This window comes from Panicum virgatum, chromosome 3N (genome assembly GCF_016808335.1).
Source record: "Panicum virgatum strain AP13 chromosome 3N, P.virgatum_v5, whole genome shotgun sequence".
Lineage (NCBI taxonomy): Eukaryota > Viridiplantae > Streptophyta > Magnoliopsida > Poales > Poaceae > Panicum > Panicum virgatum.
In genome coordinates, this window is record NC_053147.1 from 15,627,941 (window position 1) to 15,652,887 (window position 24,947).

The following is a 24,947-nucleotide window of genomic DNA, read 5'->3' on the forward strand; positions in this document are numbered from 1 at the left end:
TCTCTTGTCATAAGGTCTGCTATTTATAGGCCCTGAGGTTGCCTGCTGCGTGTGTGAGCTGTAAGTTGTATGGAATCATGATTGTTGAGTAAAGGCGGCTGAGGAGAATAAGGTTCGCTGGTTTCAGAGCCAAGGGACATGGAGAGTGTGTGATCTAAATTCGAAGAGTAGAATGTCTATGTTTTCTTAAACCTCTTAATCTTTTTGTGTTGAGATGACTGGTGGTGCATGATGCAAAGATACAGTATCAGAGGAATGGTTCTTTGTGTCTCAAGCTTATGGCCATAGAACCTGTGAGTTCATCTGCTGTTAAAGTTAAATGACTTTTTGCAAGCACTTCATCACCCTTTTCTAGCACATCAAGCCTGTGTCTGAACTTGTAGGTGTGTAAAGCTCACGAATAGTGGTCATTCTGCTTCGGAAGGGAAAAGCTCTAGGTTCTGGTCTGCCTGTGTGTTTCACACAACCGAGATGGAGCTGACCTGATCTGGAGTCTGGACACCCCATTTCAGCAGACCTGATCATTTGAGCCTACTGAGGAAATGTAACAGCTGTTCATCACAGGTCACTTGGCTGCACGCGTGGAGTGCTTCTTGCTGCAAAATTAGGACTTGCATGGCAACATATCTCCTCAGTCCAAAGCATTACCATGGTATCATTACTCCTTTTAAGACATCAAAACAATTTAAGTTCAAGCAAATAGCCATATACGCACTTCTGGATACATGCATGGAAGATGAAAGGAGATGAAGCTTTCTCCAGATCAGTGATAAAGTAATGGCTCCTATATTTGGCTCAAGCTCTGATCAAACTTCTACTTTCCAGGTGGCAATGCAGACAAAAGAGAGGGCAGCTATTGTATCCAGCAGCTGCTTTGTATGCTTCGTATCCAGCAGCAGCTGCAGAGAAAAGGATGGTGCTGGGCATGCATGGGCATATAATCCAACTAAGTTACATGCTGGCCCTGCTCTGTAAGTAGTAACTGCTTAATCCCTTAGTGATTAGATTGACGTATTGATTTGCCTCTCCTTAAGAGGCTGGTATTATGCTATGAGTTGGCCGAGCAATTTTGCAGTATTATGCTTCGTCTTCTTCACCAAGGAGATTGTCTGTAAAGGTTTTAACTTTTGCATGGCGAGTGAATGGAAATCTGAAGCCTAGCCTTTTGCGTACCTGAAACGGCTTGATCTGGGCTGCATTCATGCCCCCGTGCAGCATGCAAGATTGGAAGAATATGTGTCAAAGGGTGGCATGCTGAACCCCTTTCGGACTGAGAATACGTTTCACTTGTTGGCAGGGTGCCTCGGAAGAGGGAATTGGATATGTTCTCTAGGGTCCATGCTAAATGCTAAAACATCAGTATTTATTAGGTCATGTGTGATGCTTGCTACTTATGGCTTGTTGCATGTGAAAACCCACATCAGTAAATATTTATTAGGTCAAGCCTGATGCTTGCAAGATGCTGGCCTTGCAGAATGGAGGCCCACATTGTCTTTACTGTCTGAAATACGAGACTGGATGCCTGAGAACACAGAGCTCGTAAAATGTGCGTATCAGCCAATAGGCTTCGTGGCCGTGCCTGTAAGATGCTCTGAAGGACGTGCTTCCTGAAAAGTCAGAACTGCAAAGGTGCGCAAACCAAAACTATGATTGAATGCTTCCACGCTTCAGAGTTCCCAGACTCTTGCATCTACTTCATAGTCTATTATTTAGATTGTCAATTAGCATATCAGTTTGATGTATCTGATCAGAGAGTGATCTCCCAACATGTTCCTAATGACATCCTAATCCGTGGTTCAGAAAAGAACACGCTAAAAATGCTGTACTTGGAACAAGAACATGCAGGTCTTCAGAAGTACTTTGCAATATGATTTATAGTTCACTGGAGTATGGGGATAACAAGATGTGGGCTAAGAACATCCATTCTTTTTCACCGTATATCTCTTCGCAATCTCAGCCATCTGGTGTACAATTCATAGAACATATTCTTAAGGAGATAAGCAGACGGTGAGTGCTCCTGGGGACCAAAGGAATATATCTGTGGGTATATGTAACTTTTCATCTCCAATGATCCTGGAAAGATAACTGACTACATTCCAATCTTGTTCCCAGCTTGTTCGTGGAATTATCATACTGTCTCGTGCAAGAAGATTTGATTTGCTGCCACTTGACCTGTCCAGAGGCTACCATTTCTTCATTCAGATGGACTAGCGTGGAAGGCTTGCATCCATCGGATCGGTCTTGATTCTTGCGGCATGGATCAAGCCATCAGGAGATCGCTCCCATGGAATAATATCTTCACAAAAGGCCATCGGAAAGATGCAGGATTCCCATTGATATTTTGAACCATACGGGCAAGGCTTTCAGGGAGATGCTGGGTAGTGAAATGGAGGCTTCTTCCATGCACTCTACGAGCGTGTCTGAAAATTTAAGGCTATTGTTGGTATGTACACCTTCACATATGGGCTGTTACGACATATCGATTGTGACAAGATACTTCAAATCTTGAATCTGTATTTGCATGCTGTCCTGTAAAATTGGAGATTCTGGATCAAGTATACTGTGTTATTTTCAAATGAAAAGGGGGAATTGTATTGGAACGAGAAGAATATTGGTTTTCAAAAGAAGAATATATTATTCCAAAGCTTTTTGTGTACAGAGATGTTTTGATTGGTTCCTGCAATTCTTCTGACGTTGAAGTTTCAGAGCACGCACTGGCTGTGACTCTGGAGTGCAATGAGCAGTTTTGTGCAAACGTGCAAGCGGCAGCTACGGCATGCTCGATGCACATCCGATGGCGAGTCGTCATTATTCACTTAACCCCTCCCACGTGGTAACGTTGGATAGAAAAACAAATGCTAATAACCCCTGGAAAACGAGAAATCTTACCGATCATGCCTCCTCTCTCGGCAGAAAGATCGCGCTATCAGCGCCTGCTTCTGCGCCGTCGCGGTTTGGTGGCCATCGCCGTCGTTCGACGGGGTGATCTGCGGCGTCGGCGTCGTCCAACTCGTCGCCCTCTTCCTTGCCGACGCAAGTGATTTGTGTCTTTCCGACGAGAGACGAGCCTCACTAATTGCTGCATCTTCGGCCATCACCATCTCAGCGTACGTGCATCTTGTCCTTGCGTCTAGCGTCTTGGGTGAAAGAAGATCCGTACGTCGTATGGTTTTTAATTAGGAGCATGAGTTGTCATCAATGCTAAATCTTGATCGTTACAGCAGGATAGGTAGTATTAAATTAATGGATGAAGTTGAAGAGTTTTGTGCAAAAGGTGAGATTAATGTAATCCAGGGCACCAGTTTCAGTCCAGGCACCAATGCGACCGGCATGGACGAGAGGTAGTAATACCTACTTATTTATTGCATTAAATTTTCTATGGTTAGACATGTAACACGAGATCTTAAAATTTTTAGAATCGAAGTACCTTGCGATAATTTAGATGATGTCAGAGACGGTTATAAGGATGATGGATTTAGAACGCCAACGAAGAAAGCGAGTGTCCCTAAGGTGAGTATATTTTTTATTTAAAAAGTATACGTTTACAATATGTTTATATGATTTTTTTTGTTTATATTATATAATTATTTATTCACAACTGATATTCATATTATGTGGTTTTAAAGGTAGGGATGCTATTCGATGATGTGGAATCAGTACAGGAGTTTTACATGAACTATGCACATGACATCGGATTTTCTGTTCGTATCGGTCAACAAAAACTGGATGACAATGGAGTGGTTCTGTGGAAGCGGTTCTTATGCGCAAGGCAAGGATATAGAAAACAACAAACTACCGCACCTGTGGATCGAACCAAGAAGAATAAGAAGGCGCAAAATACTAGAGAAACTAGATGTGGATGTGAAGCTTACATGTATTTTAAGCGCAATAGTGAAGGCAAATACAAGATAGGAGAGAAGATAGAAAGTTATGTTTGGTTATTTCAGACCTTCCTACGGGCAATAGGAGAGAAGCATCATAAACTCATTATAACAGATGAGGATGCTAGTATGAGGGCTGCTATAGCCAGTGTTCTTAAGTACCATGCCTAGGTTGTGCATGTGGCACATAATGAAAAAATTTCCCAAGAAAATTGGTCCTCATTTATTACAGGATGAAGAATTTTGGAAAAGGGTTAACTTATGCGTATGGGGTTCAGAAACAACAGAAGAGTTTGAGAGCAGATGGCTTGCTTTACTGTCAGATTATAATTTGGGGAACAACGATTGGTTGGAGGGAAGGTACCGCATTCGGGAGTCATGGATCCCAGCATATTTTAAAGATATTTGGCTTGGAGGCATTCTTCGAACCACATCAAGATCGGAGAGTGCGAATTCATTTTTCAACCGTTTTATAGGTCGTAAGCTTGCATTAATTGAGTTTTGGCTCTGGTTTGACACAGCTTTGCAATGCCAGCGTCAAGAAGAACTGATACATGATAACACAACCCTGCATACAAACCCTACTCTATTGACTACATGGGAAATTGAGAAACATGGTAGCTATGTTTTCACACATGAGGTTTTTGAAATATTTCAGGAAGAGGTGTTAGCTGCAAGGGAGTATTGTGATATCCAGAGCACAACTGAATTGGAGGGTAGAAAAATTGTTACCATGACCGACAACTATAGAAGAATTAGAGAGGTAATTTGCTTTAGCACCGAGCAGATATATAAGTGCTCGTGCATGCTTTTTGAGTCCATTGGAATACCTTGTCGTCATATCATATCATACGCATGTTTAGAGGTGCAAGACTAAATGAAATTCCACAGCACTACATCACGAAAAGATGGATGAAAAATTGTAAAAAGGTAAACTTCTGTACATACATATATGGTTGCACATGTATTTATTCGTAGCTGATATTTTTTTACTCTTCTTTCAGAAACCATGCATTTGATAGCGATGGTAATTTATTAGTGGAGAAGGCCACTAGTTCTATGGTTGCATCTATGAGAAGGAAGATGTCAAGCGCACAGAATAAATTTGAAGATATTTTTCAAAGGGCGAAAACATCAGAAGAAGGTATAGATGTTTTGATACAAAACCTGGAATCACTTTCCCTGTTGTTTGATCCTAGCACTCAGACTAGACAACAGGAACAGAAAAATTTTATTGGCTGTAGCATTCCTAATGACGTGCAGGTTCACCCACCTAATGACATTCGCGCAAAGGGAAAGTGCAAGAGAATATTGGGACATGCAGACCAAAACAAAAGGCAAAAAGATTCGGGTTCACGTAAGTGCACGATATGCAAAGATGTCGGGCATGATAGACGTTATTGTCCAAAGAAAGAATCAAGGGCTGATACACATGAAAGCTGAAGCCTGAACTGCAATTTGTTCATTATCTCTTCCTGCTACATAGAAAAATAGCATCTCAGATTTGTTTTCAGTATGGAACACTATAATCCTTTGAGTTTTGATCGCCCTCTTCATTGTTATGAATGCTACATATGCTATCTCATATTGCCTCTTCACTGCTTACATATTCTTAGAAATAATCACCTTCTCTACAAATGCAGTTATGGCAAAATGAACTTGAAACTCATCACTATTGCCAAAATTGATCAGCTTCACACATTCTTGCTCAATTATGCATTACAATTTGATGTTAAAAATCAAATAACTCAATTTGTCGAAGCTTACAACCAAACTTGCACACACAACTAAACACCATACAGTTCACCATACAGCTTACAACCAAAACACTTTCAAATTGTTTCAGTACTACAAGTACAAGGATCATTCAGGCTACCAAACAGTTTCAGGTTGCTGGTTTCAGAAACCACCAATGTGTGCAACTGTGCACTGATCATGACCAGAATAAGATTGGCAGCAATTCATTTATCTGAAACCTCCTCTTCTTGCCCACACCGTATCTCACAGAACCATGCTAAACATAGCAAAGATCAAGGATGGCTACTAGTAGAAGCAAGTCACTTCATCTGTCGCAAATGACACAGGAGTACGTGCATTGCAGCACGGAGTACATGGCATCAAATTTGAATTTGAGGAGCTTTGTAGCCATGCACTACTGTGTGGACGACATCAGCGGAATCAAGGATGCATCCAACAGCAAGGTTCTGTCCACCATCGACATTCAAGTTCTCCACCATCACCATCCTCGAACTCGATGAGCACCTTAAGATGGAATGGATTGGAGCCTTGTCCCACCCTGAAGGCAACCCCAGGAAGTGACGGAGGTAGGTGACTCGGGGCCAACGGCGGGCGGCGTCCCAGGGGAGCGGCAGAGGTCGGCGACCCAGGGGCGAGGGCGGGCGGTGTCCCAGGGGCGCGGCGGAGGTCGCCAACCCGAGGGCGACGGCGGAGGTCGGCCCTAGGGGTGGACGAGGGCGAAGAGCCCGAGGGATGCGGCGGGCGACGCCCCTCGGAGCGGCGGAGAGCGGTGAGCCTGAGCGCCGGCGGGCGGGGAGCCGGGGAACCAGCGCGGTGGCGGTGACCAGGGCGACGAGTCGCTCTCACACCGATGCGATGGGGGATCTGTAGACTGATTTGTGGTGGATCATTTTTCCTAGGGGGTTTTTCGCATTATGCTCATTGGGCTGCGGGTACTAAGCGGGAGGGGCTTATTGTAAAACTCGACTCGCCGTCGGATGTGCATCGAACGTGCCGTAGCTGCCGCTTGCACGTTTGCACAAAACCGCTCATTGCACTCCAGTCGGACCTGGAGTTATACGGTCAACTTGTGTGTTACTTAAATAAAAGTAACTGATCAAGCATTGCACAACTCTGATGGCTTTTGCTGTGAGCCATCGCTCACTGCTTTTATATTCTGCAAGACCTGAGCCATCATTAGTCGGTATCTGGCCAGCTGCTTGATCCTGTCACCAAGTAGCCGGGATTCTGTGGCCGCCTCTGGATCAGCCGGATTCCAAATCTTCGAGACACAAAGCTTGGATCCGATTCTACTCTGATCGGCAACTTGGGGAATGGGAATCCAGGGTGGTCACTGCACCGCAATGTCTGGGATTCAAAGTGCACACGGACACTTCTTTTCATCTGAAAAGGAAATGCAAGCGGATTCCAAGGGAACCTAACTACCCAGAGGCGGCTATCTAAAGTTCAAAGCAGGCAGCCATAAGACCAAGATCATCTCGATACCCTACCCCAAGGTTGAAACTAAGCTTAGCGGATTCACGTAATGAAGATGCAGCCTCCAACATTTGTATGCCCCAGAAGTGGGTAAGGCCCTGTTTAGATCGCAACCCGTAAACGCAAAAAAAAAACATCACATCGAATGTTTCTGTTGTAAAACAAATCAACTTTGGAAACAAGAATCCTAGAAGGAAAGGAAAAGACTGGAAGTCCTATTCCTAGTCCGGTTTGTTTGTGGGCTCTTACCGAAACTCTAGACTTTGATTGGAATATATATATGAGAGATATGTTCATTGTAAAATATAGAATTTGAGGAATAAAGATTTGTCTCTCGTACTTGTGTTCTTGTGTCTCCGTGTGTCCGTGTGATTGTTGAGAGAGAGAGTCGATCCGACGTTGACGACGTGTTTCACAACACGTTATCAGCACGCTGCTCTACATCGACATCGACGGAGTTGACGCATCAAGAAGTTGTACATCGACACCGACGTCCAGTTCATCTACGTCGACTTCGACGGCGCCGAGAACCTCGACGTCGTCTACGTTTGATCGGCATCAACTCAGACATCGCGCCGGCATCATGCCGGCAGGTCCCCTCGGCTCAGCCGAACTGTCCTACGCGACAGCTTCGTTTTTCCTCTACGTGAGAAACCGAGGTACATACATGATTGATAGTAGATTAGATTGGTTCTAATCTGCTGCGTAGATATGTGTTTGTATCTGTTCTACGCACTTTAATCTACGCAAAGAACTCGCTCATAAGAATTTAGCCGTGATTGGAAAAGAAAAGGGGCAGAATAGATAGGATTCTCGCTGGTACTGCATGCCGACGATTCTTGATGTACGTAGTATACCACCGGCTTGAAGACCGTGGTCAGAACCAGCTTGAACTGTTATACATCTAATCCTAAGTCTTGAAGATTGAGATTCAGATTACATGGAAGTAATCGTTAAGATTTAGATTACACGGAAGTAATCGTAGCACTAGCCTGCTAGTAGTAAGCACGAACACTAACAGTCCTGCAACGCATGCTATGTATTTGGCCTGTCACCTGAAGTAAAGCCGCTTCATCGCACGCTGCCGGCGAACAGGGTAAGCCGCCTGAACGCGACGTTCTGCCACTGATATGTGCGCGCTAGCCATGCGGCACCCCTCGGCTAAATTCGAAAACTTGAAGTTAACCATAGAACTAGCAGTTCAGATCATGAACATCTTTGCGGTATATTATTTTTTTACATGCCTGTTTACCAACTGGACATTAGATTTTGGTTTTTTTGTTTATGTTGCAGGCATATGAGTTCTCTAAACCCCCCACGAGGCTCATATTTTAATTTTTCTAGCATGGTTTATTGTTTTTGTTATTCTGCTAGAAAAATATAACTAAGATTATTTAAGCTTCCAAACCAATTTACTTTCTGTATACTACATGTTTACTAGCAGTAAACTTACTTGCATTTTTTTTTTCATCATGTAGAAAATGTCTGATCTTGTGAAAAGAGAGATCACAGAGCTCGCCCCAAATGGCAGCAACTATCTGTCTTGGTCCTTAGATGCTGAGATTGTCTTGGATGGGAAAAATCTCCTGCATGCGATTAAACCCACCAATGACAAAATTGCAACAAGTGCTGAAAGAGCGCAAGCTCTACACTTTCTCAGGCATCACATAAGCTCATCACTGAAGAATGAGTATATGACTGAACGTGACCCTATAGTCTTGTGGAATGCATTGCATGAACGCTTTGAAAAGATGGAGACTGTACTTCTTCCTCGAGTAAAACGCGAATGGCAGAATCTTCGCTATCAAGACTACAAGACTGTGGAGGAATACAATGCCAAACTCTATGCAATTGTTACACACATGAAGTTGTGTGGACTTAAGCTGACTGAATCAGATCTCATAGAGAAAACCTTGTCCACTTTCCATCCTAAACAGACATATTTAAGCCGCCGGTATAAGAAAGAAAAATACAAGAAGTATATTGACCTTAGTAATGCTTTACAGCAAGACAAAGGTGAAGATGAAGAGTTGATGCAGAATCATCTAACTCGCCCTACTGGCAGCTTAAGTAAGCCTGAAGCAAATGCTGTTTCTTCATCACAGAAGAATGAAGGAAAAGGAAAGGAGTCACAGAAGGCACCTTGGAAAGGAAAAAACCAGAAGTTTAATAACTTCAAAAAGAAGGGACAGTGGAAATCAAAGAAAATTCCACCAGGGGGAGAATATGGCAAACAGGACCAAGAATGCTATAGGTGTGGAATGAAAGGCCATTGGTCTAGAATATGTCGCACTCCTAAGCATATAGTGAAACTCTATCAAGAACTCAATGGTCAGCTCAAGAAAAGGAAGACTGAACATGAAGCTCACTTTGTCTCTAGCCGGAAGTTTGAACAAGGTGAATCTTCCAAGTCAAAGGAAATGGAGATTGACTCTTCAAAGCATGAAGAGAAGAATGAAGCTCCAGCTGCTGAAGAAAATCCTGAAGATATGTTAGTAGATATCAAACCTACTGACACTATGGATGAAATCATGAAGAATCTAGAGAATAAAATTCAGCAAGATGATGATGATGATCTTCTAGGAGAAGAGCTTGAAGATATGCATGGGGACTCTGTCTAAGTCTTCCAAATTGTTCCCAACTATCTAATAGTATAGTGGTCTTAATATTACATTAAGTATTTTAAAATTCCTGCATGAATTTTGTGGTTTGGAGTCAGCTCATGTAGAGCTTATTTATGTAATAAGAGTCTTGCAGACAATTTTTTTGCTTAAATAAATTTTAGTATATGAGTAATATTTTCGTGTATTCTATTTTTTTAAGCATATATCTATTATCTGCATAATCTGAACGAATTATATTGCTTTATTATAAAATTTGTGGAGTACAAATGGCTATGGAAGAGGAATTATGTCTCGTAGACAGTTGCACAACTGACACAATTCTTAGGGATACAAGATATTTTCAGACTCTTAGAAAGAATGATGAAAATATCACTACTATCACTGGCAGTGGTATGCATATAGTTGGCACTGGTAGAGCCACTATAATCCTCCCTAATGGAACTGAATTAGTAATCCAAGAAGCATTACTTTATCTTGAATCAACCATAACGTTGCTTTCATTCAAGGATATACGTGCAAATGATTTACATGTGGAAACAAATGATGATAATGGTAAAGAATGCCTAATCATGACTAAGAAAATAGGAGACAACAAGAAGATTGTCGAAACCTTTCCTTCCATGCGCCAAGCATTGTACTACACTTACATTAAGCCTATTCACAAACATGTTACTATGCAAACAATAATTAGAAAAAATGAGTCATACAGAATATGGCATGATCGATTAGGACATCCTGGTCTAAGTATGATGAAAAGAATTACTAACAATTCCAATGGTCATAGTTTAAAGAAAAATGATTTTCCTAATCATGAAGATTTTGTGTGCATCGCATGCGCCAAAGGGAAACTAATAACTCGACCCTCAAAATTAAAAGTGAGAGATGAATCACCAGCATTCCTGAACCGAATTCAGGGTGACATTTGCGGTCCGATCAGTCCCCTGTCAGGGCCATTTCGGTACTTTATGGTGCTAATTGATGCTTCTACGAAGTGGAGCCATGTATGTCTTCTCTCTACTAGAAATCATGCATTTGCACGATTAATTTCCCAAATAATTCAATTACGAGCCAACTTCCCAGATTCAAGAATTCAATCCATCAGAATGGATAATGCTGGGGAATTTACCTCGAAGGTATTTAATGATTATTGCATGGCTTTGGGAATTAAAGTTGAGCACTTTGTGCCACACGTGCATACGCAAAAATGGTCTAGCAGAATCATTAATTAAGAGGATCAAGTTTATAGCAAGGCCATTGATACAGAATTGTCAGCTACCTTCCACTTGTTGGGGGCATGCTGTACTGCACGCAGCAGCACTAATACAACTTAGACCATCTGCATATCATGAAGTATCACCGATCCAATTAGTGCGAAAAATTGAACCGAATATTTCCCATCTGCGTAAATTTGGATGTGATGTATACATTCCAATACCACCACCTCAGCGAACCACGATGGGGCCTCAGCGTAAGCTGGGAATCTATGTCGGATTTGAAAGCCCATCAATAATTAAATATTTAGAGCCATTAACTGGAGATCTGCATACAGCTCGGTTCGCTGACAGTATTTTTAACGAAGATCATTTCCCGGCATTAGGGGAGGAAAGTATCTCGCTAGGGACGAATGCCGAGAAATAACATGGGAAAGCATAGGGATCCTAGGAATGGATCCTCGCACTAAAGAAACTGAACATGAAGTTCAGAGTATCATCGATTTGCAAAGAATTGCAAACGAGCTGACTGAAGCCTTCACTAATAATAAAGGGATTATGAAATCTCACATACCTGCAGTAAACGCACCAGAAAGAATAGAAATACCACATGAAGTGGATGAAATGGAATTCCAAGTAAAATCTACATTGACTCCTCATACCCTGAAGAGGGGGAGACAGAGTAGAAATACTAATAATGGTGCATCTACTCAGACTATAGCTTCAGGGAGACGTCCTAAGAAGCTTAAGACTGGGCAGAATGAAAATAATAATAAAAGTAAAGGTACACATGTAGTGACACCCAGTGAGAATGTGCGCACTGAAAATACTCACGTTGGGAGACCGGAAATTCCTGATTTAAATATAATAATTGATCAGGATGAATGTGAAAGAATATTGGAAAATTCAACAAATTATGTTGAAACAGAAGAAATATATGATAGAAAGACTACTAATGTCGATATATATTTTGCTGAGAAGATTGCAAAAATTGATCTAGATCCGGAGCCGAAGTCATTAATAGAATGCAAGAAGCGTTCTGACTGGCCCAAATGGAAAGAAGCAATCGCAGCTGAATTGTTCTCGCTTAATAAAAGAAAAGTATTCGGCCCAGTAGATCGAATCCCTGAAGGGATATTCCCTGTAGGACATAAATGGGTTTTCGTTCAAAAAAGAAACGAAAATAACCAGGTGGTAAGATATAAAGCGAGACTAGTAGCACAAGGGTTTACGCAGAGACCCGGTATCGATTTCGATGAAACTTATTCTCCTGTGATGGATGGAATCACATTCCGGTACTTAATATCTATGGCAGCAAGTATGAACTTGTAGATGAAATTAATGGATGCCGTGACAGCATATTTATATGGGTCACTTGATGCAAATATTTATATGAAAGTCCCTGAAGGAATTACTATCCCTAACCCAACAAAACGTAACATGTATTGTGTGAAATTACAAAGATCACTTTATGGTTTAAAACAATCTGGAAGAATGTGGTATAATCGTCTTAGCGATTTTCTCGAAGAAAAGGGATTCCTGAAGAATGATGATTGTCCTTGTGTGTTCATACAAAAATCTAACAAAGGTTTTTGTATAATATCAGTTTATGTTGATGACCTGAATGTCATAGGAACCACAGAGGATATTGAAGAAGCTAGTTCATACCTAAAATCTGAATTTGAAATGAAGGATTTAGGTAAAACTACATTTTGTTTAGGCCTGCAGCTAGAACATAACCAAGAAGGGATTTTAGTGCACCAGTCTGCTTATACCAAGAAGGTATTAGAGAAATTTCATCATGAAAATGCACACCCAGAACATACACCCATGATGGGGCGATCTCTCGACATAGAGAAAGACCCTTTTAGACCAAGGGAAGATGGAGAGGAATTGTTGGGATCAGGATATCTCTACTTAAGTGCCATTGGAGCTTTAATGTACTTAGCGAATGGTACTAGACCTGATATTGCATTTGCTGTCAACCTACTTGCAAGGTTCAGCTCAGCTCCAACCAAAAGGCATTGGAATGGCATTAAAAGAATCCTCAGATACCTAAGAGGTACGATTGATCTTGGATTATATTTCCAGAAGAAACAAGATCTCAACATAATTGGATATACGGACGCAGGGTATCTTTCTGATCCCCATAATGCACTATCACTGGATATGTATTTCTTAGTGGTGGAACAGCTATTTCTTGGAAATCAGCAAAGCAAACTATGGTAGCGACATCTACTAACCATTCTGAAATTATAGCACTTTATGAAGCAGCCAAGGAATGCACCTGGCTTCGGCGTATTCATCAGCATGTACAGAATGCATGCGGAATAATGATAGCGCCTACCCCCACTATTATCTATGAAGATAACTCAGCTTGTATTGCACAAGTACAATCAGGGTATATAAAGTCAAATATCACGAAGCATATTTCACCTAAATTCTTCTACACGTATAACTTGCAAAAGAATGGAGAAATAAAAGTGACTCGTGTCAAATCATGTGATAATCTTGCAGATGTATTCACAAAAGTAGTAGCTCCACCAATTTTTGAAAAATGTGTTCGTGGACTTGGCATGAGGAGACTGAGAGAAATACAAGAATCAGGGGGAGAACTCCTTGAGTAATCCTGATAAACTTATCTAGAAGACATAATGATTATTCCAGAAGAATATTCAATAAATATCTTGAAGATTATATAATTATTGTACTCTTTTCCTACTATGAGTTTTCCTGAAGTTTCTCATAAAGGTTTTTAATGAGGCAATAAAGTGCAATTAACAAGTACGGTATATATGTACTCTTTTCTCCAATGAACCGTTTTTCCCACTGGGTTTTCGGATGGAGTTTTTGATGAGGCATAAAATATCGTTGGTAATCGCCCAAGGGGGAGTGTTGTAAAACAAATCAACTTTGGAAACAAGAATCCTAGAAGGAAAGGAAAAGACTGGAAGTCCTATTCCTAGTCCGGTTTGTTTGTGGGCTCTTACCGAGACTTAGACTTTGATTGGAATATATATATGAGAGATATGTTCATTGTAAAATATAGAATTTGAGGAATAAAGATTTGTCTCTCGTACTTGTGTTCTTGTGTCTCCATGTGTCCGTGTGATTGTTGAGAGAGAGAGTCGATTCGACGTTGACGACGTGTTTCACAACAGTTTCGAGTTTCGACATATGCATGGAGTCCTAAATGAAGTCTATTTACAAAACTTTTTACATGGATAGACTATAAATCGCGAGACGAATCGAATGAGCCTACTTAATCCATGATTTGCAACAGTGATTCTACTGTAACCATCCGCTAATTATGAATTAATCATGGATTAATTAGCATCATTAGATTCGTCTCGCGATTTACAACCCACCTGTGCAAAAAGTTTTGTAAATAGACTTCATTTAGTACTTCAAATTAGCAAGATTTCATCGCAATTTTTTTTTGCAAAACATCTAAACACGGCCTAAAAGTTTCAGTAACTCTATGTTATGCCATAATGACACTGAAGAGGTCACCAGTTCTGATACTAATTAAATCATGCTACAAAACTTTAAACGCATAAATTTTATCATCACACAACTTCTCAGCTGCCTACCGAGTAACTGTAGTTGGACCGAGACAAAATTCAGCAGCTAGGAGGGCGCGCCCCAGGCATGCTTGGCTCAACATTTTACCTCGGGGCTTTCCCAGACTTCTTCCCAGCTTTCCCTCTCATGCCTTTTTGGCCACCCTTCCCCTTAGCACCTTTGCCACCCTTCCCTTTCTTCCCAGTCCCACCGGCCCGCTTGTCCTTCTTCATCCGTCGATCCACCAGTACCTTCCCTTTGCCAGCCCTCACCTGAACTCCCTTCTTTGCAACAACGTACTCCTTCTGAGGCTTCTTGGGCATCGCCTTTCTGTAAATCTGGTCGATCATCTTCCTCTTTGACCGCTCGTTTATGTCATTCTGGTCTGCGACAGCATCTGCCTTTTGGCGTGCCTTGTCCAGTTTCTTCATGGCAACACGCTTCTTCCGTGCCTTGGCCTCTGCGACCTTCTTGGATGGACGGGCATCAATCTCCTTAAACTGAGCCCTCATGGCAGCTACTTCTTCGCGTGTAACAGGCTTCATGGGCTGCCTATGCCTCTTCTCATCCTCAATGAACCAGTTGGGCAACCCTTCATCATCAAACATGTACTTGTTGTAAGCATCATCAAGTATCTGCTCTCTCTGCTTCTTCCTCAACATCTTGTTCGCATAGGCTAGTACTTCAGCCTTTCTGTAATCATCTAGATCATCCTCTGATTCATCAGAAGATGAAGATGAATCCTCTTCATTTCGGACTGGTTCCGCTGGTACAATCTCAAAATCATCTTGTTGCAAAATCTTCTTCATATTCCTCTGCAAAATCTCCATTTCATCTTCACTGTCACTCTGCTCAGTAACACCTGTTCCTGCTTCTGTGAACACATCCTGGCTGTACCACTGCTGTACAATCTGCTCTTTAGTTGGCTTGTGTTCATCTAGAGATAATATAAGGGGATTGGTCTCCGGATCTTGATCTTCATCAAAATCTTGATCCATTTCAACATCATCACCATCATCTTCACTACCCTAGCAAGTTTAAAAGATCATATCATAGTAAAACCTTCCATATTCTATAACCATAACCTAAAAAAAAGTAGAACATTGTGGAAGTTGGGTCCCATGCTGCTGTAAAAATTCTGTTTCAGATGCAATTGTCATTGTATCAAGACATCATGAGAAATAGGGTGTTAACTGTTATTACCTTTAATAAGTCTGCATCAGCATCAGGATTGATTCGCTTTGGGCGTTTACGTTCTTGTTTTACTTCCCCACCCTTTTTCGTTACGAAGCGCTCATAAGCTTCATCAAGCATCTCCTCAAGTTGGGCATCATACCTGATGTGAACGATTATCAGTACAAAATTACAGCATTTTTTGAGAAATATAGTATTGACCACGTAATTGCGCATCCTGATAGTGTGGATGCTAATTACCTCTGTTGTTCTTCATCCGAATCCATTTCCTCATCAGAGACTTCTCGAGCTTGAATTTCCTCATTTTCACTGTCTTCAATGTCATCTTCCACATCAAGCTCTGCAGATTCAACAGCTTGAAGTTCTTTTCCACCCTAGAAAAGGAAAATGAATATGGAAACTAAAGAATTAGATGATAACCTTATGTTTTTCTAGCGTTCGCAACAAGCCATGGTGAAAAATATGACCTAAAGAAGTCATAATTAGAAGGCATTTTAAAAAAATTCCAACAGAGCAGAATCAGCTTTCTTGTGGAGTTTTAACAAAAAATAAAGGCCGCTACATGCAGGGCAGAGAGGTTACTCCACACGAGCACGAGTATTTTGGTTTTATCCTCCAAGGGAAAAAAGTTACAATATCATGTAATGTTTTCCAACGAGATATTATTAGAATCAGATTCCATAGAAATGCGACTAAAGAAACATAGCACAAGACATAACTAGAAAAACAGCATGATACCTTGATAACACTAATAGAAAACAAGTCAGGATCACCATAATCGTCTCCAGTAGCGTCAATCTGCATTCCTGTAGCCTTGCGTGCTTTATCCTGGAATGAAGAGACCGCATGTCACCACAAAACTGCAATTAGCATCACATGCTGCAAAGGCTGGTGTACGTAATTCATAATACCTTTGCTCGACGCTTTGACAGGCGCTTTTTCTCTCTCTTTTTCTTTCTATCAATGACACTGGTCAATTCTTCCATTTCTTGAAGAAGTTGATCATCATCCTTGACCTTTGTGGTCTCTGTGTCATCCTCAACCTTTGGGGTAACTTGTGAAGATGATGACAGTGCTTTCCGTAAGCGGATTCGCCATCTAAAATAGTTACACAATAGATATGTGAGATTGACATCCTCTGCACATGCTCAACTTATAGACTTGTTTAGGTTATATTAGTATTAACTGTTTAAATGAATGGAAATAAATTGCATAAGAAAACAGAATGGCAAACAAGGTACTCACTTCAAGATATGCTTGAAACTATTTTTATCCAACAGAAGTAAATCCTCACAACAATTTTTTATCTGGCACAAATCAAATAATAAGCAGTCAGCACCTATGACTAGAATAAATTGAAAGATAAGCCAGGCAGTATGCTCAGTTCCTTACATCATCAGTAGTAAGTTCATGATTCTTTATGGGCAGAGATTCTGGATTATCAAATGAAATCAAATTGAAGGAGCCCAAGAACTCCAGTGGCGTCTGGGTGTCAGACCATATAAAGTCTGATGCCAAACCAATTTTCCGCAATGTTGTATTCCCTTCTTCATACCTACATAAATGTCATTTATATCAGCATAACATTTGAAGTATCATATTGGCAATGAGGACATTGCATACTTCAAGCCACAACTTCTACAGGTAGATTTCACCTATGTTGTTTCAACATAGACAGAAGCAGCCAGTGCCTTCTTAACAAACCCGCCCCTAAAACTGGGTAGAGATATACACAGGAAAACAATCGGAAACGGTCGGAATCGGTATTACAAAATGGAAAACGAAAGCAGTCGGGTTGGGATTTTCACGTATTTATGAAATTAAGAGAATCAAATAGGGTGAAAACCGACTATAAAATTAATTGACTAATTGTAAATGATAACTTTTATTTTTCTAAAAACGGAAATGGTATCATAATGCGAAAACGGTATCAGTCGGTACGGGAACTTCCCGTCCCACTTTCACCCACTAAAGCCTGTGATATGCGGCAACTCAACATATAAACCCAGCCACTCTTATGAAAGTAAAACCAAGCAAAAATCGTTGGTTTGTAACAATCTTAGTGATGCACCATATGAACCCATGTGTGCTATTGTTGTTCAAATTCTACAGCATGCAGGAAAGCATCAGAACATCCAGCCAATTTTCATTCTTATTCATGCTTAATCAAAGGCCAGGAGAAGAGCGCAGAGTTCTCTTGTTCGGATTTGAAACGTGAAACTCAATAAATGCTGAATTGTCGAGAACAAACATCAAAACACGCTCAATTGTTTATACTAGATAACATAGCAACTGTCAATTTTCACACTGTCAAGAGCAATCTACTTATTTACACACGAGCGGACTGAAAAAACAGGCTGCTATACTGGAACAAGAAGCGGTAAATGTAATGGAAGATCAGAAGTAGGTCGAACATTCGACTCCACTGTGATGTGAAGACAGCAAATCACAATATGGATACTTGATAAGTAATAATAAAAATATGAGAGGGGGAAAAGGAAAACAAGCAGGCAAACTACTCCAATAATGTAACAAGGGAAGCGTACCCATCACGGTGTCTCTTTTGCGATTTATCCATAATATCCCTAGGCTGCAGTGCACAACATTTCCAACGTCAAGGGATTCTAGCACATAGAAGAAAGGAAACCACAGACAGATAATTCAGACAAGTGACTTAACATACTTTGTTCTGTTCTGGAACCACACTGAACAAGTGCTTTATATCAAGAAGTTCTGGTTGAATCTTTGCAGGAGCCTTATATTTCAGGCAGATGATATAAATTTCAGCTGATGTAGACCTACTTGCTGAAGGCTTAGTTGCCTCAACCTTCTCAAACAACTGCAAGTGGAGATGTTGATTGATTTTTCCATTAACTCAATATGGTAAACAACAAAAAGTTGTTACAAAACATTTAATTAACACACACCTGTTTAAGACAGTACATAATAGCATTGTAATCTTGAGACCTAAAAACCTGTTTACGGAAAAGAACAGCTAATTAAATGTGTACTGAAATATAGGAATAACACAAAGGAAAATTGCAGCGGACAAATAGCTCGTTCATCAACCAATGAGTTTAGTAATAAAACACATAGCAATAATGAGAGTAAGAAGGTATGAAACTATGAAATGTCAAAACCACCAAAGATGACGCCAGAAGAATGCATGCAACAACATTGCTTGCAGATAAAGACCCAGTATAAGCCCTTCAGTGTATTAGCCACCAAATAAAGGAGCAAGTGTTATACCTGCCTAGGAATGACATTATGAAAACATCAAGCTGTCAAACTCAAGGACAAACTTAGCGTGTTCTCAATGAAGATAGCATCATGGTGAATCAAGCCAATGCAGAATGTCAACTGCAACAATTGAGCGTTATTCCTCTGTGTAATTCTGTACCTTCGTGATGAAGGCGCCCTTGGGGGCGAGGAACATTGTAGCGAGGCGAAGGGCGTCGATGACGAGCGCGGACTGCGATGTGGCCTCCTGCGCCCAGGCACCACCGACGTTGGGTGACCCGTCGTGGAGCACGACGTCAAAGGCGGAGACGCCGTTGGAGTCCATCAGCCTCCGCACCGCGGCGCGGCACTTGGTGGTGGTGATGTCCTCGGTGAGCGAGTGGGCGCCGCGGATGGGGCGGATGGGCACGAGATCGACGCCGACGACGAAGGCTCCGACTGGGGCATGGTTGACGGCCACCTGGACCCACCCTCCTGGCGCGGCGCAAAGGTCGAGCACCGAGCGCGCCGTCGGAAGGACGCGGAACCGCGCGTCGAGCTGGAGCAGCTTGAAGGCCGCACGACTCCGGTACCCTAGCTCCTTGGCGAGGTGGTAGTACTTGTCCTGCCGCTGCTTCCCCTTCGCCTTACCCATCTCCGCCCCGCCGCTTCAGCCGCTGCCGACGACGTCGAAGATACTTCTCAGAGAGGAAGCGGGGGGGGGCTAGGGTTTTGGAGGTGGTTCTGCTACGGCGGCGGTTGGGTGCTTGCTGCTCTGGTTGCTTTGTCGAAAGGCCGGGCTACAAGGCTGTTTGGTCGAGACGGGCTCATGGGCCTGGGCCTTTTCTTTTTTGTGGGCCGTTGTACATGACCCAAAAGGAAAACGCTTCGTCGTCTTGGTGTGCTTTGCTCTCTCGCTCTGTCCTCTTATCCCCAAACGCGGACGCACGCGAACATCTTCACTGCGCACTGCCACTCTCGAAGGGGATGGAGCTTGGCCTAGCGCTCCGACTCGTCGCGCCGCCGTCGCCGCCCTGTATCTCCCGTCGATGTCTTGCTCTTCAGCCTGATTTTATTTCCCCGTGTGTGCTACGAGGAAAACGCCTCCGCGTCTCGGGACTGGAGCATGGAGTTGGGGTTGTGTCCAATGCGAGTATGACCTACTCAGGAGTGGAAGAGGAGATGGTGGAAGATGAGGTGGTTGAGGAGGACGAGTCTGAACCGAGGGCGAGCACGAGGCCGCGCCTGGAGCTCATTGAGAAGCCGGACTGGAGCCTGGCGCTGCTAGATGAGTACGAGTCGGAGGAGTTGAGCACCTCTCTATGTGCCAATCACCGCAGCGGTTAGGCTTCTGTGCTTTTCTACGTTTGGAATTACTCGGGTTTAGTATTGATTAGAATTGAGGTTAGGCTCTTACTTTAGAACTTTATTCGCTAAATTTTGGTCTAGTTGATAATAATGTAAAATGAGGGATGTTGCAAGCAAAGCATTTTCGTTAAGATTCCTGAACAAAAATGGTTTATTTGTTCTTAAAAACGAAATGGATCTGCTTTGAATAATTTGCATGTACTAATACAGTGTCTCTTCAGGCTATGTAGCTGTATTGGGGAAACCAAATGTTGGCAAGAGCACCCTTATTATCCAAATGGTTGGTCAGAAACTTTCAATTGTAACAGATAAACCGCAGACAACACGCCATCGCATTCTTGGTATATGTTCTGAACCAGAATACCAGGTACCAGTTTTCTCTCTAATGTGCTACTTGCAGAACTCAATTCAGTTAAATGCAAATTAAGGTCCACTCAAGTTTCTGATCCCACTACCATCAAGGGGATCATATTGCTTTTCACCGCTAATCTGAGATATCATTTAGTTTGCAGATTGTACTTTATGATACTCCTGGTGTCATTAAAAAGGAGATGCATAAGCTGGACAGTATGATGATGAAGAATGTTAGGAGTGCTATCGGCAGTGCAGACTGTGTGCTTGTTGTTGTTGATGCTTGCAAAGCGCCTGAAAAGGTATTAGCAGTAATTCTAGTAAAGAAAATAATCAATTCTTATATTCAACCATTTTACCTTATGCATTGGAAACTTTGTGCTTTTAGATTGATGAAATGCTGGAAGAAGGTGTGGGAAACAAAGGTATTGGAGTTCCTGTTCTCCTAGTGTTGAACAAGAAAGATCTCATAAAACCAGGAGAAATTGCAAAGAAACTTGAGGTATTAACCTTATACAAAAGTCGACAAGGTGTTTCTTTTGTGCTTTCCCCTTGATGCGAATGGTATTGACTTCCAGACTACTGTTTTGACAGTGGTATCAGAAATTCACTGATGTTGATGATGTTATACCTGTAAGTGCTAAATTTGGTCATGGAGTGGATGATATCAAGGAGTGGATATTGTCAAAGCTCCCTCTGGGTCCTGCTTACTACCCCAAGGTATTGGACAGATGCCATTATTTTCAAGTGGCTTCTCCACCTGTGCTTTGTTTACTGTTAAATGCTATCGACTGTCCTGACTTTATATTATAAACTGAGAGAATCAGGTTCAGATGCTAAGAGAATTTTAGTTATTTTGATTTTCTTCTCAGCCTCAGCCCCTCAAACCTCGATGTATTAAATCCTTTAGCAGTGTAGTTTAATAAGAGTTTTGTCACTGTGGTCAGGAGTGTGCTCCTGAATCTCATATTTGTTTTTTTTATATATAATTGGATCTCATTATTGTTGAACTCATTCCAATGTTAAATCCTACAAATATTGTGTATATGAAGTATCAGTCTTAGTTTGACAGATGGAGGTGCTGACAAATCAATTTTGTGTTGATGGCATGGCAGTTTGCTTTTTTCCCATATTGGTGAACTGAAGTACTGAACAATGTGAACTTGAAACCACTAATGTATGAATTAGCACATAATGGTTACTATGCTCCTGCTCTGCTGCTATAAATCAGTCATGCAAGGAAAGTTCTTATCTAAAGCCAGAGAATAAGGACTTTCCTTGCATCTTAATAAGTTTGTAAGCGAATATGGCCAGGAAGATAATGGATTGATTAGGGTGCAAAGCACGGTACAGGTACATATAGGCAAGGATGCCGCGGTGTATGGTAACAACCCTATCATGGGGGATCCTTGCCTATCCTAATCAACACAGATATTTGGGGGGGGGCACCTAGACAGGTGTGGCGCCCAGCCCCAATGGCCAGCAGGCCGACTAACCAAGAGGCCCGTGGGCCAGGCTATACATGTCTCTCTAACACACCCCCACAGTCTGATCGTCTGCAGCACGGACGTTCAGACTGGACCTGAACTCCGTAAACACCGAAGACGGAAGTCCCTTGGTGAAGATGTCGGCGTACTGAGATGATGTTCGAACATGCATGACGCGGACATCACCAACAGCAACACGCTCCCGCACGAAGTATAGGCTGCCTCGTGCTCTAGGCGCGACCTCGTGGGTTGACGCGGAGGAGCGTGGAGCAGGAGATCCGGACGCGGCGCCACCAGCGCCCGTGGCCAGGAGGGCGGTCGGCGCAGCAGAGTTCCGCTGGGCCGCGGTGATCTCCTCAAGCAGGAGATCGTTGCGGACGTCGAGGAACGTCGGGAATGGGCGACCGCGACGAAGATGGCGGCTGATGTCGGTGAAGTTCTCGTTGAGGCCGCAAATCACGTTTAGCACCAAGGTGCGATCCGTGACAGGCTCATCGAGGTCAGCGAGATCGTCGGCCATGGACTTGAATTTCCTGCAGTAATCGGTGATGGACAAGTCACCTTGGCAGAAGTGGCGGAACTGGGCGTCGAGATGCAGGGCGCGGGTTTCTCGATTGCTGAGAAACTGTGCCTCGATGGCGAGCCAGGCCGCCTGTGCAGAGCCGCCGCCCCCCATCACGACTTCGGCAAGTTCGGCGGAGATGGTGTCGTGAAGTCAGGAGCAGACGATCCGCTCCCAATCCGGAGAAGAGGGGGACGGAGCGTCTTCCTCGACGTGGTCCTGGAGGGCGAAGCGGTCGACGGCGAGCAGGAACTGCTCGCGCCACCGCGTGTAGGAGCCGGAGGTGGCATCGAGGACGACGGGTATGAGGCTGCGGATGTTCTGGACGCCGGCGGCTTGGGCATGGAGGTTCAGAACAGCGGCAGCCTCATGGAGGAGCATGGCGGCGCGAACGTCGTCGGCGGGAGGGCGATCGGCGTCGGTGTCGCGCTCCTGGTCGGCGGCGGCGCGTTCCTCAGCCGCGAGGGCGAGGGCCTCGCGAACGCGGGCGGCCGCCGCCGCCGCCTCGGCTGTCTTGGCGCGCGCGAGGGCGGCCTCGTGCTTCGCCTGGCGCGCCGTGCGCGCGTCTGCGAGACGCTGTTGCTCGGCGGCGGCCGCAAGGCGCTGCTGTTCGGCAGCGGCCGCAGCGTCAACGTCGTCATTGGGGGGAAGGGTGCCGGCCATAGCGCAGCCAAGGTGGCGCGCGGCTAGGGCAGCGGAAGGAGGAGAATCACGGGGGAAACCCGAACTCTTGATACCATGTAAGCGAATATGGCCAGGAAGATAATGGATTGATTAGGGTGCAAAGCACGGCCGACTAACCAAGAGGCCCGTGGACCAGCCTATACATGTCTCTCTAACAAAGTTTACAACCTTTTAGTATTTCATTATCATACACTTTATTGTGGTGTGGTTTAGGTATTTGATGAGCTTATGCCCTAATAAGTTTTGAGACCAATGATATATTTATACCATGTACTTAACTATGTGGTTCATGTTTCAGGACATAGCTAGTGAACACCCTGAGAGATTTTTTGTTGGTGAAATAGTGAGGGAAAAGATCTTTGTTCAATATAGGCAGGAAATTCCTTATTCATGCCAGGTATATCTTCTGGTGTTTTTCCTATCAATTTAATGCAGCATATTCTCCGTTTTTCTATCCTTTGATTTCTGATTTTTTTTGTTTTTTGTTTTGTGACAGGTTAATGTTGTCAGTTACAAAAGCCGACCTACAGCTAAGGATTTCATTCAAGTTGAGATACTTGTTGAGAAAGAATCACAAAGAAGCATTATCCTTGGGAAGGTAAAAAAGTTAATTACCCTAATTATGCATGATGTAGGCTGTTTTCTCTGAATATTTGAAATGCATGAGATAGAAGTTAGAATCATTTCAACCTAAGATTAACTCCATTGTTTAAAAAAAACGAATTTGGCCATAAATTCCTGGTCTTCCCCTGATATGTTCGATTGATGCAGGATGGCAAAGCCATAAAGATGTTGGCAACTGCATCAAGGCTTGACATCGAGGATTTCCTACAAAAGAAAGTTTACCTCGAGGTTATAGCTCCTCCCCTTTGTGTGGTTGCTCTGAACCTGTCATCTCCTTGTGCTATTACGTTTGAGAAGTTTCTAATAGCAGCACATGATCCCTTGTACAGATAGAGGTCAAGGTGAAGGAGAACTGGCGGCAAGATGAACGCCTTCTGAAGCGTTATGGCTACGGCGGCGAGATTCAAGCACTATGACTACGGGGGTGCTATCACTATCAGTATCAGCTGCCGAGACTAGGAGGATGACTTTGCTTTTCCTTTTCTTTTTTTTTCCTTTGCTTTCTTGTTGATGTGAGAAGTTGGATGATGGTAGCGCAGTTATTAGTGAATAGTGAGGCCCTCTCAGCAAATTCTGTGGTGATGATGCTCTATCTCTATGGAACTGATTTTGCTGCACATTATCCCCTGTACAGAGGCACGGTTCTGCAGACTGCTACAGCATACCATTGGCAAACCTGTACTGCACTGCACCTGCATCTGCCGAGCGGAGTACAAGGCTACATACGGGATCGGTGCAGGCGTGCGCGTCGTGTCCTCCGCTCGGCGAAACAACGCCGCGCCGCGGTGGACACGGCAGGGGCAGGCATCTCGCCCCCGTCGAAACGGGAGGCGACGGGCGAGGACGCCGAAAAGGATGACCCGTGCCGCTCGACCCGCCCGCCGAACGACGCGCGGAATCACCGAGTGCCGTGGGCGTCACGCGGCGGCGGGTCCCGTCCAGGT

The 24,947-nt window shown here is 43.3% G+C and overlaps 2 protein-coding genes and 1 long non-coding RNA gene across 5 annotated transcripts; 2 read left to right on the forward strand and 1 right to left on the reverse strand.

Moving 5' to 3' along the window:
- Positions 1 to 19: 19 nt before the first annotated feature.
- On the forward strand, positions 20 to 3,909 carry LOC120664609. Of its 3 annotated transcripts, none has more exons than XR_005670968.1 (7): positions 20 to 293; positions 384 to 652; positions 826 to 971; positions 1,475 to 2,007; positions 2,113 to 3,341; positions 3,417 to 3,510; positions 3,627 to 3,909. It is a non-coding gene; the product is annotated as an uncharacterized LOC120664609 (long non-coding RNA). The 3 variants fall into 3 exon arrangements; XR_005670969.1 differs by having other exon boundaries at positions 63 to 293; positions 826 to 1,629; positions 1,846 to 2,007; XR_005670967.1 differs by having other exon boundaries at positions 63 to 293; positions 826 to 2,007.
- Positions 3,910 to 14,367: 10,458 nt separating this feature from the next.
- LOC120664610 (pre-rRNA 2'-O-ribose RNA methyltransferase-like) lies at positions 14,368 to 19,699 on the reverse strand. Its single transcript, XM_039943885.1, has 11 exons — positions 19,109 to 19,699; positions 18,636 to 18,683; positions 18,392 to 18,547; positions 18,255 to 18,298; positions 17,101 to 17,263; positions 16,954 to 17,015; positions 16,620 to 16,806; positions 16,447 to 16,536; positions 15,949 to 16,082; positions 15,718 to 15,850; positions 14,368 to 15,542 (listed from the first exon to the last, which is right to left on the reverse strand). Exons 1-11 carry the CDS (start codon positions 19,580 to 19,582, stop codon positions 14,619 to 14,621), a joined length of 2,415 nt encoding a protein of 804 aa, XP_039799819.1. The 5' UTR covers positions 19,583 to 19,699; the 3' UTR covers positions 14,368 to 14,618.
- A 140-nt stretch (positions 19,700 to 19,839) lies between these two features.
- LOC120664611 (GTPase ERA1, chloroplastic) lies at positions 19,840 to 24,622 on the forward strand. The gene is made up of 9 exons (XM_039943886.1): positions 19,840 to 20,269; positions 20,517 to 20,662; positions 20,808 to 20,948; positions 21,035 to 21,148; positions 21,241 to 21,366; positions 23,678 to 23,776; positions 23,876 to 23,977; positions 24,151 to 24,231; positions 24,333 to 24,622. The coding sequence occupies exons 1-9, from the start codon at positions 19,915 to 19,917 to the stop codon at positions 24,417 to 24,419; spliced, it is 1,251 nt and encodes a 416-aa protein (XP_039799820.1). The 5' UTR covers positions 19,840 to 19,914; the 3' UTR covers positions 24,420 to 24,622.
- Positions 24,623 to 24,947: the final 325 nt, after the last annotated feature.

Coding starts and splice junctions, on each gene's coding strand:
- LOC120664610 (XM_039943885.1), bottom strand. CDS start 19,582: ATGGGTAAGGCGAAGGGGAAGCAGCGGCAGGACAAGTACTACCACCTC. Junction 18,548..18,635: donor TTATGTACTGTCTTAAACAG/GTGTGTGTTAAT, acceptor CTCCACTTGCAG/TTGTTTGAGAAGGTTGAGGC. Junction 17,264..18,254: donor CAAAAGAGACACCGTGATGG/GTACGCTTCCCT, acceptor ACATTTATGTAG/GTATGAAGAAGGGAATACAA.
- LOC120664611 (XM_039943886.1), top strand. CDS start 19,915: ATGGAGCTTGGCCTAGCGCTCCGACTCGTCGCGCCGCCGTCGCCGCCC. Junction 21,367..23,677: donor GTCCTGCTTACTACCCCAAG/GTATTGGACAGA, acceptor TTCATGTTTCAG/GACATAGCTAGTGAACACCC. Junction 23,978..24,150: donor GAAGCATTATCCTTGGGAAG/GTAAAAAAGTTA, acceptor CGATTGATGCAG/GATGGCAAAGCCATAAAGAT.